The sequence below is a fragment of the Ursus maritimus genome, unplaced genomic scaffold (genome assembly GCF_017311325.1).
Source record: "Ursus maritimus isolate PB19 unplaced genomic scaffold, ASM1731132v1 scaffold_10, whole genome shotgun sequence".
Lineage (NCBI taxonomy): Eukaryota > Metazoa > Chordata > Mammalia > Carnivora > Ursidae > Ursus > Ursus maritimus.
This window is the reverse complement of record NW_024423344.1, coordinates 48,825,526-48,841,852: the sequence shown is the minus strand read 5'-3', so window position 1 is coordinate 48,841,852 and position 16,327 is coordinate 48,825,526. Positions and strand designations below refer to the sequence as shown.

At 36.5% G+C, this 16,327-nt stretch overlaps 1 protein-coding gene and 1 pseudogene across 3 annotated transcripts in view; both read right to left on the bottom strand.

Moving 5' to 3' along the window:
• The window catches only part of UCHL3 (ubiquitin C-terminal hydrolase L3), a 44,458-nt gene extending 28,376 nt beyond the window's left edge, over window positions 1-16,082 (bottom strand). The window contains exons 1-6 of one of the 3 annotated variants that reach the window (XM_040623635.1): window positions 15,723-16,082; window positions 15,600-15,606; window positions 6,499-6,632; window positions 3,987-4,143; window positions 3,551-3,636; window positions 1,668-1,715 (exon numbers count right to left, since the gene is read on the bottom strand). In XM_040623635.1, the coding sequence (XP_040479569.1) occupies window positions 1,668-1,715; window positions 3,551-3,636; window positions 3,987-4,143; window positions 6,499-6,632; window positions 15,600-15,606; window positions 15,723-15,764 (474 nt within the window). In that variant the 5' untranslated portion in view covers window positions 15,765-16,082. Of the gene's footprint in view, window positions 1-1,667; window positions 1,716-3,550; window positions 3,637-3,986; window positions 4,144-6,498; window positions 6,633-15,594; window positions 15,607-15,722 lie in introns of all 3 variants that reach the window. The other 2 variants (XM_040623624.1, XM_008686653.2) reach the window with 2 other exon arrangements.
• Window positions 7,995-8,108, bottom strand: LOC121101468 (annotated as a pseudogene).
• Window positions 16,083-16,327: the final 245 nt, after the last annotated feature.

Here is a 16,327-nt window from a genome sequence, read left to right as displayed (position 1 = left end):
TTAAGAAAAGCAGAATTTAGGTCTGGAAAAAGCTGTGAACATCATCTAAAAAGAGTCATCGAAGCATAAGATGGATAAAGCCACCAAAAAGAAGGCAAGAGAAGGTTTTGCAAAGAGAAGTTTTTGAAGTAAACATGTATTAAAGCATTTAATAACTTTATTACAAATAACTACATTCATATTTTATAATAATCTCATGCTGATCACCATCATTGCTAATTTTAATATTATAAGTTTACGAACAAAAAAGCAAAGCATAGGGGCGCCTGGGTGGCACAGTGGTTAAGCGTCTGCCTTCGGCTCAGGGCGTGATCCCGGCGTTATGGGATCGAGCCCCACGTCAGGCTCCTCTGCTGTGAGCCTGCTTCTTCCTCTCCCACTGTGCCCCCTGCTTGTGTTCCCTCTCTCGCGGGCTGTCTCTATCTCTGTCAAATAAATAAATAAAATCTTTAAAAAAAAAAAAAAAAAGCAAAGCATAGTGAAGATTAAGAACATCCCTAGGATTATACAAAGCAATTAAAAAAGAGAGCATTTCATTAATTTCCAACCTGGTGTTACAGTCATTTAGAGATGCCTTGTGTGTGTGTGTGTGTGTGTGTGTGTGTGTGTAAACTTAGTCAAAAAGCAAGAGTCCACACCCCTGAAAACAGAATTTGACAGCAACCAAGACAGTATAATTATATGGGGAATTAGTGTTTAAATTCCTAGATGGCTTTATTATAAACACTCAGTTACCCAGTTCGATCTATGAAAAACCATAGTTATATCATAGTATTGAACTGTTTTCTCTTTAAAAACAAAACAAAACAAAACACAAAACAACTTTTGGGAGATAATGAAAATATTTAAGAACAGTATTTTTAAATCAAATATTTTTTAGGTATTTTTTTCAAGTATTGTTAAAGCATAAAGGCAATATGATCTTTAAAGCATAAAGGCAATATGATCTTTGTACGTGAAAAAAACATGGTTTCAAGTCATGCATGGATAAGAAAGAAGAAAATCTATAATTCTCTGGTGTTAAACACTTAAATGTGCTATAAATTTACCAAACAACTTTAAACTGTATTCATTTTGACTGAAATACCTTTTGACAAACTTCCTCCAAGAGTGGGAACGTGAGGCTTGGAGGGAAGGAAAAGAAATGGAAGACAAAATGAGGGTAACCAAGAAAACAAAACAAAGAGGCAAAAGAAGGAGAGGAGAGGTGACCTGGGTGAAGAACTACTAACAAAACGAAGATGGTAGAAATCATCATACTGGCCCAGAACAGATTGATTGAGCAAAGAGAACGATGAGGCTTTTTGCTAGATGTTGGGCATGATAATGAGTCTTGGAAATCCTACAGGTTCATCTACTTGTACTATCACGCAGGTATTTTTCTCAAAACACTTGCATAAGTCAGAAGAATCTAATGAGGAAGATGCAACCAGCCCACAGTCTGCAATCTGTCCAAATGACAGACAAACTGAGATGGCCAATATTGAAGTGCCTGTTAACAGCTTATTGATATATGTTCTGGAGCTACTTCATGACTACTTTTACATAAGCAGATTCCCTCAAAGGAAAAAAAAAAGTCCAAGTAATTTTCTAAAACTACATGCCATATAACACCACTGTGGTTAAACTTACACACGGCAAGAAAAGCTTTGAAAAACGTGAAATACCTCAGTCTGACCTTCATGGGCACTGGTCTCATGAGTGACGCGAATAGCCTGAAATAAGAACACAAGATATTAATAGGAAAAAAGGACTATATCCAAATTTTTAAAAGAAAACAACAACACTAAATTTTAACATCTAAAGCTTTGTTAAGAGATAACAAATTGGAAGAAATTGAGGAACAGTTTAATATTAAAGAGTGATTTCTGAGTAACCAAATGAATTGCTCTGCTTTCCAACCCACAAACCCCTGAAGACTTAGGAAAGTGACTACCTGATGATTTGTAATTTCCAGATGTTAAGTGGGAGTCATTTGAATTATTTGTTAGAACTAACGTTATAACACTTTATTCAACGGGGACGAGAATAAAACAAGCATCTCACAGATAGAGACTAAAAAAGCTTCTCTCATCTGTTTCTCAGGTTTCATGCTCCTCTGCAGCTCTGGCTGTAGTTATGCTTAATCATGCAGCTTCAGTCAGCAGTTTAAAAATGTGGAGCAAAAAGCATGCATTTATCAGAAGCTAGAGACTTTAGTTTTCTGAACTTAAAAAAAAAAAATGCCCTTAAAATACCCACTATTAGCAAAGATGAAGAAAATGGGCAAAAGTAGTAAATTTCGGGTGAAAGTACCTTTATGAGTGGCAATTTGGCAATACGTATCAAAGCCTTAAAAACATGCAAACTGTTTGGTCCAGCAATTTCTGTTCTAGGAGTTTAAATGTAACTGTTCATAAGTATATATAATTAAGGATATTTGCAAAGATTTAGCTACAATAATATGCCTTGTAGTATTTTTTTAAATAGTGAATAAAGAGGAAAAATACTGAATTTCCAACAATAATTTATTGGTGAAATAAAATTCTGCACAATGGAAAGCTATGCAGCCATTAAATGATGATGTCAAATATATACTTACTGGTATGTAATACGTTTGTGATAAGTTAAGTGAAAAAAGCAAGTTATAAAACAGTATTACAGTGTGATCAAATTTTTGTTTTAAAAAATTGTGTATATACATATATACTCCCTATAGAAAATATTAATAATGGTGGCTACCTCTCATTGGTGGAATTAACTGGTGACTTTTATGTTGTTTATTTTACTTTTGTGTAAAATAAAGATGTTTTATGAGATCTGCAGTTTTTAAAAAAATAACAATTTAAGATAAAGTATATAAGAATGCTAAAACACACTCAAATCAATGAATTTATTGGGCACAAACTCTGTGTAAGGCATTTTTCTAGCCAAATAATCTGTACACTACACTGCTGCTAATTTCAGAGAACTTACCATCTACTTAATAGTGTTACTAAAAGGTAAAAAGACCTTCAAAAGAAAAACAGATTTCAAAAACAATGAAATTTAAATGCCACTCTAAAACAATTCTATGAAACGGTACAATCGTTTAAAACTTGATTGTGAGGCCTGTGTCTTCACAATGCAAAACCATTACTAAAAGGATAAAAGAGCTAAAGTATAGTCTGGCATCTGCTGTTAAACCCTTGTTTTCTCCATTGGTCTTCAGCCTTGTTCCAAATCCCCAGGGAAAGACACACAGGGTATTAGCAGGCATATATTTATTAGAGGGAGGAAATGGTAAGCAATAATCAATCATAAAATATTTTAAAAGTTTGTCTATCAAAATTTTTTTCTCTCTTTCAAAAAGAGAGATATCCAGCTCTGGATATAGAAAAGAAGTGGCAATTTATCAACCTTTATGGATATTTCAGGTAATGTTATGTGAAGTACAAAGACCTTTATTAAGAGACACAACAAAATCCACAAGTGCTCAAAACTACAGTTTCAAGACAAACCCCCAAATGGAATCTACAATCCCACACAACTTTGCCCATAACTGAGATTGAGACAGAAAGAAGGTACCGACGTCATAGTTCTCTAGGTATCTGGCTCGTTCTTCAGGGCTCATTGACACAGACTCCTCGAGGAATTTTTTCAAGGTTGATCCAGATTCTGAAAATATTAAAGAAGATAAAACTGAGAAGTTTTGCTATCTCACTGATAAATGAAAGTACTAGAAGCACGCTAACTTTTTCAGGTAAAAACCTTTTCACTGGTAAGTTGGGAATGTAAGAAAATTGGGATTAATGATAGGCTTTAAGTTGTTAAACCTCTGCTTATCTATCATATAAAAGAATGGGAAAGACTGATATTTCTTCTACACAATATACATTCCCATTATGAGAGAGGAAAAGGTTGCCTTTAATACTTTAAAAGAAAGAACTACACCACCACCTACTGGTCAATAAGTTAACTCTCGGGGGGGGGGTTGAGAGGACAGGCAGTAATACAAAATGATTTACCAAAGTGCATCTTGTCTTTATTGTTGGCAATAGCATGGATCAGTCCAATTGTTCCACAGGCATTGCTGATTGTTTGTTTCATGAAATATACTGATGATGTAACATCTTGTCCCTGAGATTTTATTTTTTCCTCCTCCTCTGTTCTGAATACTTCATACTATTAAAAAAAAAAGTCAATAGTCTACAGATGAAAATAACACATTAAAAAGTACTCAAACATAAGACTGGGAAACTTCTAATATCCATCAATAGAGATCCGGTTAACATACTATGGCATGGAATACTATAAAGTACTTAAAAAAGAATGAAATAGATTTACATATTCCGACTCAAATTTGCCCATGATTACAGGGTGGTTCTAGGTCAATATATATTAATACGATTCTCATTTATGTTTTTAAAATTATCTACTTTATAGGGGTGCCTGGGTGGCTCAGTCAGTTAGCCTCTGCCTCCTGATTTTGGCTCAACTCATGGTCTCAAGGTTCCTGAGACAGAGCCCCGTATGAGGCTCTGCACCGGGTGTGAAGCCTGGTTAGATTCTCCTCTCTCCCTCTGCCCCTCCCCATCCTCTCGTGTGCACATGAGCACTCCCTCTCTCTCTCTCTTTCTCTGGAAAAATAAAGTTTAAGGGGCTGTTTAAGGGACGCATGGGTGGCTCAGCCGATTAAGCATTTGCCTTCGGCTCAGGTCATGATCTCGAGGTCCTGGGATATAGTCCTGTGTTAGACTCCCTGCCCATCAGAGAGTCTGTTTCTCTCTCCTTCTGCCCCTCCCCTCTGCTCATGCTCTCTTTCACTATCTCTCTCTCAAATAAATAAAATCATAAAGAGAAAAAAGAACATAGAAGCCTGAACACTTTGTATTCCTAAAATATCCAATAGATATCCTTTGAGTGACTTTAATGTATCACTTATGAATGGAATGAGAATATACCAAATTGTAAGAGAGATCCCAAAGTCGCAGATTCCATTATATTCTCCGTTTTAGTATTTTAGCATTGTGTTCTTTCTAGCAATAGGCACAATGAGCTTTTCAGTACTGGTGATCCTCTAAATGAGTCCTATTGATAAGGACAACATGCTTTATTTAAATACTGATGACCAACTAAATGAAGGAGACCAAATCCAATGTATTCTTTAACTTAAAAAAGTGTTTTGGGTAATTTCCAATTCAGACCATACACTCACATTTGTATTATACCAATTAAGAAATCCTAAACTTTAAGCAACTGATTTTTTTTTCTTTTTATTGTTCTTTACAATTGGAGTCCTGAGATGGCTATCTATTGGCTTACTTTAGTAATCCCCCCCTCCAAAAAAAAAGATGAAAATAACATTGGACTAAGAGAGAGTAAACTTAAGTGTCCTAACTCCTCCTCAAATATCAGAATAATTACAACCCCACCATTAAAAGTAGTTTAGTCTAATAACGGATAATCAATAAGGAATTTCCACACTGAATTTCTATATTATAAATAGCAAATATGAAGAAAGATAACCCTTCCTTAATTTAATAATTTGTTTTGTACAACCTTAAGTAGAAAAGAGAAATATTTCAGTATTTTTTATCTATACTGAATTGAGGCTAATTAGTTATGGCATAAAGAAAATTATCCAGGAATTTCTAGAACTGGACAAAGCTTAGTTCTTACTTTTTGTGAGAGTTGGCTCCATTTATTCCTGAAAAATAAGATGACCTGAGCATGTACACACCAAGTCATCAATACTTCACTTCTCCCACATCTTTCCATTTATTTCCTCATTTTTCACAATTACTGACTTCATCCTGTTGTTTCTAAGTTTAAAAATAAAAATCAGAAGGATATGGACTCAAAAGCTGTTTTAAAATGAACTTAAAGGTTCTGGCTCCATAGTGCACATATCTAGACATTCTAGAAGAAAGGCCTGGAATACGGAGATCTGAAATTAAACACAGAACTCTAAGAACAGCTAATTATAATCCCCAACACATCCTAAATCTGCCAATTAAGCTGTATTTAAACTTAATGATTTCCACACATACTGAGTTTATTCTGAAAATAATGTAACCCCTGCCATTAATTACACCTACTTCCTTAAAGACTTCTTTTTACATATATATTGGAAACAGTTACATATTTTATATACTGAAATTGTGAATATTCTTTATTCATACCTTCTCTAAGACAGATTTAAGATTATTCTAGTACTTAACATTTCTAAAGTATATACAACAAAATGTGATTAAATGTGATATCGAACAAAACACGCTGAGGCAAACTAATCATATTTTATAAAAGAAGAAAACTAGCCAAGTTTAAAAGTCTAACTCAGGGCTTTATTGTCAATCTATAAATCAAAATCTAAATATTATCTCTTTAATAAAACTAGGTTTTTAAGATGTCTTTTAGATTTCCTCATTTTATGCAAGAAGGGAGTTATCTGTTCTTAAAGAAGAGCATGTTTTTAATTCAACATTGAAAGAGAATATTACATTTACCAGAAACTTTATTATCTTAGTTAACAATTACCTTTTCTGTAATAGGGAAGAGAAGTAACACTGCACACACTGGTCTTGGTACCATGCTAAGGAGTTCAGGGTCCATTCCATATACATCAACAAACTGCCAGTTAGGATGTAGACCTAATTGTTTGAGAAACTGGTAGAGGTTGGAAACAAACAAAAATTGTAGTGTTAACAGGGTAACAATGAACATATATTACTTCTTATCTAATAAAAGAATGAAAGGTACAATTATTACTGATGTTTGGTAAGAATGAAGTAAAGCAGGTTTTCCATGGACAGGGTGGGAAGAGACAGCAATATATTCATGCCAACTAAAGAACATTAAATTTTTATAATATATTAAAATTCATTTTTTAAAAATCCATTACTTTGATTGAACATAATAAACCAGGACTTCACCGAACACATACAGTTTAGTTTGGTTGATATGTTAAACTCATTTCCGGTACATGATTTATAAGATGTATTTAAGTTCTAGCAAATAAAGAATTATATTAGATGATCAACACAGTTTATCCTACTTACCAAAGACGACACTTGAGGTTTAAAAATAGACATATATCACAAATTACATCAATGAGCAAAAAGTACATAAAGCCAAAAAAGTCCAGTAATTATATGAACACCAGAAAATGTTTGATATAAGAAGTAAACTACAGGCTTCCTGACCTCTAGTACACAGTGAAACCTATTGAACTTCACTGTCTCTCATACATGGCAAAACAACTGTAATAAAAGATTAGTGGTTTTGTAAACTCTTAAGATTTCATACGAAAATAAAATGTCAGACCCTAATCTATCGCAGAGAGAAAAAATACTGAGAATGATGTCAATTTCACAATGAAGTCTTAATACGTGTTTGTGTTGAATGAAGCTGTTGATTTATAAAAGTACACCATCACGAAATAAGGTTTAGATGACAGAAAAAAGCAGGAGAGGGGTAAAAAAAATCATATTAAAAATGCATCATGGGGCACCTGGGTGACTCAGTCGGTTAAGTGTCCCACTCTTGATTTCAGCTCAGGTCATGATCCCAGGGTTGTGAGATCAAGTCCCATGTTGGGCTCCCCGCTGGGTGTGGAGACTGTTTAAAATTCTCTTCCTCCTTCTCCCTCTGCCCCCCCCTCTAAAAAATGCATCATTATATCTTACTTCAAGAATATAAGTTATCAGGGTGCCTGAGTGGCTCAGTTTGGTTAAGCATCCAATTCTTGATTTCCGCTCAGGTCATGATCTCAGGATTGTGAGATAGAGCCCCATGTTGGGCTCTGCGCTGAGCCTGGAGCCTGCTTAGGAGTCTCTCCCTTGCCGTCTGCCCCTTCCTTCCTCCTCCCCCTCCTCTCTTTCTCTAAAAAAAAAAAGAAAGGAAAAAAAAAAGAATATACGTTCTCTTTTGAGCTAACATTATCTAAAATTTGAAAATAAGATGGTGCTTTGGGTACTTCTCCCTGAAGAATGGTCGCATGTACTTGGACCATCAACTGAGATCTTTTAAAACCAACAGAAACAACGCCATGTTACATAAACAGTGCCATTCACCTCATACAGTCAGGTTCTATAAAAAAAGATCTTCCTGTAACAAACTATAGAAATGATCCCTGAAAGTACAGTCTGAAAGCAAGGGCAAAAATGAATTATTGGGACTTCATCAAGATAAAAAGCTTTTGCACAACAAACGAAAACAGTCAACAAAACCAAAAGACAACCAACAGAATGGGAAAAGGTATTTGCAAATGACATATCAGATAAAGGGCTAGTATCCAAAATCCATAACGAACTTATCAAACTCAACACCCAAGGAACAAATACTCCAATCAAGAAATGGGCAGAAGACACGAACAGACATTTCTCTAAAGAAGACAAACAAATAGCCAACAGACACATGAAAAAGTGCTCAACATCACTCAGCATCAGGGAAATACAAATCAAAACCACAATGAGATACCAGCTCACACCAGTCAGAATGGCTAAAATTAACAAGTCAGGAAACAACAGATTTTGGCAAGGATGCGGGAAAAGGGAAACCCTCCTACACTGTTGGTGGGAATGCAAGCTGGGGCAGCCACTCTGGAAAACAGTATGGAGGTTCCTCAAAAAGTTGAAAATAGAGCTACCTTATGACCCAGCAATTGCACTACTGGGTATTTACCCCAAAGATACAAATGTAGTAATCCAAAGGGGCACCTGCACCCCAATGTTTATAACAGCGATGTCCACAAGAGCCAAACTATGGAAAGAGCCCAGATGTCCACTGACAGATGAATGGATAAAGAAGATGTGTGTGTGTGTGTGTGTGTGTGTGAGTGTGTATACACAAATGTATACACAATGGAATATTATGCAGCCAACAAAAAATGAAATCTTGCCATTGCAACAATGTGGATGGAACTAGAAGGTATTACGCTAAGCAAAACAGATCAATCAGAGAAAGACAATTATCATATGATTTCACTGATATGTGGAATCTAAGAAACAAGGCAGAGGATCATAGGGGAAGAGAAGAAAAAATGAAGCAAGACGAAACCAGAGAGGGAGACAAACCCCGTAAGAGACTCTTAATCTCAGGAAACAAACTGAGGGTTGCTGGAGGGGAGGGAGGTGGGAGGGTTGGGGTGGCTGGGTGATGGACACTGGGAGGGTATATGTTGTGGTGAGCGCTGTGTATTGTGTAAGACTGATGAATCACAGACCTATACCCCTGAAACAAATAACACATTATATGTTAATTTAAAAAAAAAAAAGAAAAAAAAGACCTAATTAAACAGCTGGTCTCCTTCTCTGCCTGGTGAAGAAACTCTAATTAATGATAATATGGTTGGTCAAAAATAAGGTCCTAGATATGTTTAATAAGAAATATATTGAATTAAAAAACTTTTCTCAGCAGAATATGTTCAACACCTATTAATTTAATCAAGTCGCATGCTCTCCAACAGTCTGGGGCCACAGAAATCAATGGACTCCTCTATATTATACCTATTCTTTATCTGATTCCCACTCACTCCAAACTACTTCTCTCTCCATTCTCCACTTTCTCCAAAATTCTTAGTTAATGCCCTTCTCGATATTCAGTTTTATCTAGAAACAAAAAGAATTAAAACTGACAAAGTCAAGGGAAGGAACTGTGTCTTATTCATTTTTTTAACCCCATCCCCTAGCACTGTACCTGGCTGAACCAAAGATATTCAAGTTATACTTGTTGAACTGAAGATTACATCCCTATTTTAACAGATACGCTTGCCATTTATATGTTGATGTATGTCCATTAAGCTATAAACATATATTTAAAATATTCATTTTTATTTGTGTCATGTTAGATAGATAGGAAAGGTATATTTGCCTAATCTAAAACCAGGCATTCATTTAATCAACTCAGAACACTACCTGCCCAGTCTACGACCATACCACCCTGAACGCACCGGGATCTTGTCTGATCTCAGAAGCCAAGCCCCGTTGGGCCTGGTGAGTACTTGGACAGGAGAATACTACCCGCCCAGGATTGAGAGCTCTAAAAGGAAAAGTAACATGAACCTTGACAAGAGGATTTAGATTTATTTGTCAATTTTATATACCCCATAAAGTCATACTGTCATAAAATTATAAAACAAGATGATGCACATAACAGAGTAATTTCACATCTGTGCCGCAAACAGCAAGTAACAGTTAAACGTTTTAGTGACAGTCTGGACAAAACTGACCAGTTACTGTGACGCAGAGGGCCCTTGTTGTAAACTGACTCCATAGCAGCCAAAGCTAGTACGGACGAAAAGTACCAAGATCCAAGGCAGCAACTGTACTGAGACAGATAAGTAACAAACTGAGGAATGAATGACTAAATTAACATAAAATAGCTAAATTTTAACTGGAATCACACTTTTTAACTTTTTACTCATATTGCTAATCAAATGAGATTGATTTAAAAAATTCAATCAATATCTATCAAGTACGTTAGTTGCATCCTCTGATCAGATTTCTGTGGACTCACACAGGGAGTCATCATATAAATAAAAAGAACAAAAGCAGCTATTAATAGTAACTACCTCTGGGAAGTGGAGAAAGGGTAAGGAAGGCCTTCAAATTTTACCTCTCACTTTGTTTTTTAAATCATGAAGCTATCCTACATTGATCATGAAAACAAGAACAAAACCTGTGTTTAAAATTATCCTATGCAAATAGAGAAAGATTGGATGGAAATACTCTAAAATATTGACTGCAGTTAGCTTGGATGGTGTGAACTCAACTTTTTTATTTTCCAGTTTTTAAAAAAATGTGTTATTTTTACAATAGGTATATATAGTTTGTAAGTTACAAAAACTATAGAACTGACACACATATGCATTTTAGTTAAATTTACAAAACTGGGAGAAAACTCAAAATAACAATCTTAAAACTATTCCACAAAAATCTCTCCAGACTACCCACAGAGAATTCTATATATGCATTCGCAAAGCCATCTCTGCACAATTAGAAGCATCCAGTTTGCATCAAGTAGGATAAACAGACTTATAATCTCTAATACCAGTCTTTTGGCTTTTCTAAACATTGGATAATAACAAAATTCTGACTGATTAGCTCACTAAATTTTCACAATGCCACTAAAATTTTGGCCAGTCAAGAAAAATGAGTAAATTAGAGTACGTGTCCTTAGGGGCGCCTGGGTGGTTCAGACAGTTAAGTGTCTGACTTCAGCTCAGGTCATGATCTCAGAGTCCTGGGATGGAGCACTGTGTCCAGCTCCCTGCTCAAAGGCAGTCTGCTTGTCTCTCTCTCTGCCCCTCCCCTTGCTCCTGTGTCCTCCCTCTCTCTCTCTCAAATAAATAAATGAAATCTTAAAAAAAAAAGAAATATGTTCCCATAAAAGATCCTTAGGCCACTTATCTTTTTTATTGTATGGTCCAATGATAAATTTTTCCACCGAATAAATTTAAAATTATTTGTAAATATTTTTTAAAAGTATCATGTATCAGAAACCACACTAAATGCTTTAATGTATTTCACCTTTATTGCAACTGGCAAGGTAGCTTTTATTATATCCTTTTACCAGTGAGAAACAGAGTCTGAGAGTTTACATGATTTTTCAAGCTCACACTGCCAGGACCCACAAGCAGAGCTCCAGGATGCTCTTAGCCCTATTGACTTTTCTAGCCTCCTTTTTTCATTATCTGAAGTCTCTTTTTTTGTACCTTGTTCTCTAACTTTAGCTACAAAGAACTCTTTGCGTTCTCAAAGGGCCTATAACCATCTCTTCCCTCCAGGTTTTTGCACACAAACTAGATTTCTCTACCTGAAAAACTGTACCCTCTGCCCCTAATTTATAATGAATTCCTTCTCCTTCTTTAGGTGACAAATAACAAAAATTCTAATTTTATAAATTTAAAAAAATAGAAAATAATATTCACTTTCCTTTCAAATTTGTTCTAAAGTCACTTTCTCTTGTCTTTAATAGCCTGCTCACGGCAGCAATAGACTCCATACTAACGTGTTAATGATTTAGATTGTAACAGAAATTATACTTATTTAGTACTTGCTTGATATTACTACTAATTTATATTAGTAGTAATTGCTAGATGCAGAAGTAGGAGAACAGTAGTTAAATGAGAATAATTTTTTTCTATCACTTAACTGATTTTATTCCAGGTAAGTCCTACCTGCAACATGACAAAATATCCTTAGAAGGGACTGACAGCATATTAATCAATAGAAAAATCATTGTTTACCACATCCACTGAGACACATGGTTACTAGTTAATGTCTGATAGTTAATAATGATGTCCATATAGCAAATATAGATCAATCATTCTACAAACTAGGCATCATTAGAACATAAAACAGTATTTGCTCAAACTAAGAGCACAATAATAACATACGCAACTATCAAACTGTAACAAGTAAAAGGCCTAAGATTCCATTACAATGAGGAAATAGTGTTGGATAGATAATGTTGGGGTTTATCTGTGGTTTAATTTATTAATTCTCCAAATTCTAAGTCAGTTATTAAATTTCTATTCATTTTCTACCCTCAGTTTTGTCACTAATACATAGAGAATAAAGAAACAACCACGAAAATTTTGGTTAAAACTAATCACTTCTTAGATATTTGCCCATTCTCCCCTAAAAGCATGTAACTTCTTTAGTAAGTTTAAAACTGAACCATGCCAAAGCAAGCCAGAAATATAGAATCATACAGTAAATAACAATTTTTCCCTGTTTATGTTACCTCAGAATGGCCTCCTGTCACATCCAACCTATTATGTTTCTCCTGATAGTCTCAATCACAGTACCCTATTAATTTTTTTCATTGCACTTAAAACAATTGCTAATTGTTTGCTTGTTTATTGTCTATATTCCCACTGAAATGAAAAGCAGAAAACCATGAATACTTTAATCACCAAAGAATAACCAGCTCCTTCTCAGATACCTGGAATTATAAAAGGTATTATTATTTATATTATGTTATATAAGTAGTAGTATTTAATTAATGTGAAAAAGTACATTTTTTCTTTTGGGGGGTTTTTTTAGTGAATGAGTTTTATAGTTTATTAAGATTACCTCGGAAAAGTCCAATAGCAGCTGGATCACATCACAGTTAAATAAGTTTATATCTTAATAACAAATAACAATATCATCTAAAAACAGTTTTGTTCATCAGTCTGCTGATATGGTTAACTACACTAATAGACTTTTGAATGAACTAGCTTTGCAATACCTGCATAAACTGCTCTTAGTCACGAACTATCATCCTTTTTACACATTGCTACATTCTACTTGCTAACATTTTGTTGAAGATTTTTAGATCTCATGAGGAATACTTGTCTGCAGTTACTCATATTATGGCTTGTCTGGTAATGCTGGCCATTAAAATGAATTGGTAAGTGTCCCTCCTCTTCCATGTTTACATAGAATTGGTATTATTTCTTCCCTAAATAATCATTCCAAGGGATGTAGAAAAGTCATTTGAGAAAACTGAACACCGATTCATGATAAAAACTCTCAGCAAACTAGGAAAAAGAGGAAACTTCTTTATCTGAGAAAAAGTATTTACTGAAACCCTACAATTAATATACCTATTGATGAAAAATCAAATGTTTTCCACCCAAGGTCTGGTACAAGACAAGGACGTCCTCTCTCTCCATTCTATTCAACTTTGTATTGAAGGTCCCAACCAGTGCAATAAGAAATAAAAAGCACACAGATTGAAAAGGAAGAAATAAAAAAGTCTATTCACAGAGAATATGATGGTCTATATAGAAAGTCCCAAAACATCCACAAAAAAGCCCCCAGAATAAGTGAATTTAGCAAGGTAGTAGGATACAAGTCAACATATAAAAACTGTATTTCTATAAATAGCAATGCACAATTAGAAATTAAAATTTTAAAACAGTATCACTTACAATAGTACCAAAAATCATTAAACATTTAGGTATAAATCTAACAAAATACGTGCAAGACCTAAATGCTAAAACTACAAAACACTGTTGAATGAAATCAAAGAAGACCCAAGTAAATGAAGAGATATACCATCTTAATGGATTACAAGACTCAGTATGTTTAAGATGTTAATTTTCCCCAAATTAAATCGATATATTTAGACACACATTCACCACCAAAATCATGATTTTTTTGGTAGAACTTGACAAGCTGATTCTAAAATTTATATGCTAAGGCAAAGGAACTAAACTAACCTAAAACAATTTCAAAATGAACAAGGTGGGAGGATCCATACCATACCACTACAAAACTACAGTAAGCAAAACAGTGTGTTTTGGGAAAAGAACAAACACATAGATAAGTGGAAAAGAATAGCATTTCCATATATGGTAAATTGATTGTTCACGAAAGGTGCAAAAATCCTTTTGGATTAAGTTTGAGAGCAAAATACCTCTTTCCTATGGCACTAAATCATTAGTTCCAAATACTGATTTTTTTCAGCCCAAAGATTTTTTTTCTCTTTTTACAAAAGGGTCAAAATGTTTTAAGGAAAAAATGCACAGCAAATTTCAAAGGGGTAAAACAAAAGAAAATGGACATGATAATGGACAGGGAATACCACCTAAAGAGTAATATAAAAGATATATGCTGGTTTTCAGTTTTGTACACTTCTAGGTTACTAAAGAGACAAGAGTTCAGAGTCATTCCGAAAACATAAAATAAACTGCATACGATGAAGGATTTTCTATCAACATTAAGATAAAGCATTTCTATCTACTTTCTGTATATAAGGAATTTTCTACAAGCTTTGAAAACCAAAAATCAATTAAGTACGTGATGAATCATTATTCCTTGGTGACGAAAAGGAAGACTATGGGGGGCGGGGGGAAATATATTGTATGATAAAGGAAGAGGGCAATAAAAAGTCAATGAGCTGTTGAGAATGAAAAACAGGTTAAGACAAAATACACCTGAGCAAATCAGAAGTTTATACCTGGTAGCACTTATTTTAATAGAGTGGCTGGGAGATGTTCCCTTTTCCCTCCCCCAAACTTGAACCTTTCACACCCGGAGGAACCTTAAAGTGTTTATAGGTGGGCAAAGAATGGCATGGGTCCCTATTACGGCGCTTTCTATGGTATCAAAGCAAAACTGAATTCCAGTTTTAAGGGCCTGGAAGAGAAAGGGGGCGTGGCGGGGAAGAGAAGTGACTTGATGGAGCAAGAGATGATGATTGGAAGATGATTTCATAGTGCAGGCGGTGGATGAAATTACAAGGACCGGGTGGGCGAGTTTACAAAGCTTGGAGTCAGGTAGTGTAGACAAATTAGTCACCCAGAAGGTACAAGGGTTGGGAAATTATGGAATCGGCACTAGCAGGAGGCAAAACGAAGAGGGAAGAGGTATGGGAATACAGGGTCAACGTGCCACAAGCCTCAGACCCGGAGACCCCAGGAAACGCGATGACAGGGCAATGGGACCAGAGGAAGGGCTGAGACAGCTGGGAGCATCTCCAGGAGCCAGGTGGGAGGCATACGGCCGTAAAGGGGGAACACCCGTCTGAGGCAGAGCAAGAGGGGCCCTCACTGAATCTAATTCCAGGTTCCTAGTCAGCGTAGAGATGCAGGCGGGCAGGGAGGGCTCCGGGGTCCCAAGCGACAGACACCTCACTCACCTGGTTGGTGACCTGAAAACGAAACAGAGAACACAATTTATAGAAACAAACTGCTCGGGACTAGCCGCGGCAGCCCGCTCCCTCGAACCCTGCCCGCGGCCTCAGGCCGAGATCCGAGCCGCGCTCACCTCGGGATTAGCCTCCAGCGGCAGCCAGCGCTGACCCTCCATTGCCGCTCCGTCCGGCCCCGCTCCAGGTCTGACAGCAGCCGCCGTCGCAGCCGCCGCCGCCGCTTCCGCCCCCGCGCTTCTTGACCTGGGACCGTCTAACCCTCCGCCCCCCCCCCCTCCGGGAGGGGAGCTGAAGAACGAAGAGGAGCTTAACAACACTCTGGTCCCTTTCTTGCTCTCTGCAGAGCCACACTCACGTCTTACAAATTAAGATACAATCTGAGAGGAGAAGAGAAGCCACCTCCCTACTGCACAAGGAAAAAGAATCTGAATCCACTGCCAGCTCCCCTCTGACTTGGACTGTTCCTATCTGAGCCAGGCGCTCGCGCGCTACGCATGCGCCATGCGGGGCCTGGGACCGCATGTTCACCCGCGCCCTCCCATTCCTGCAGCTTCATCTGGAGGCGCTAGGGGGCGCCTGAGAGAGAAGACGGCATTGCTACCCACACATCAGGAGTACTGAAGGCCAGGAATGCCCAGGAGTCATGTCCCAAAAGCTCATTGGTCACGGTGCAGAGGTGATATGTTGGCCTCATCTGCAGTTGCAGAGTTGGGGGGGGGGG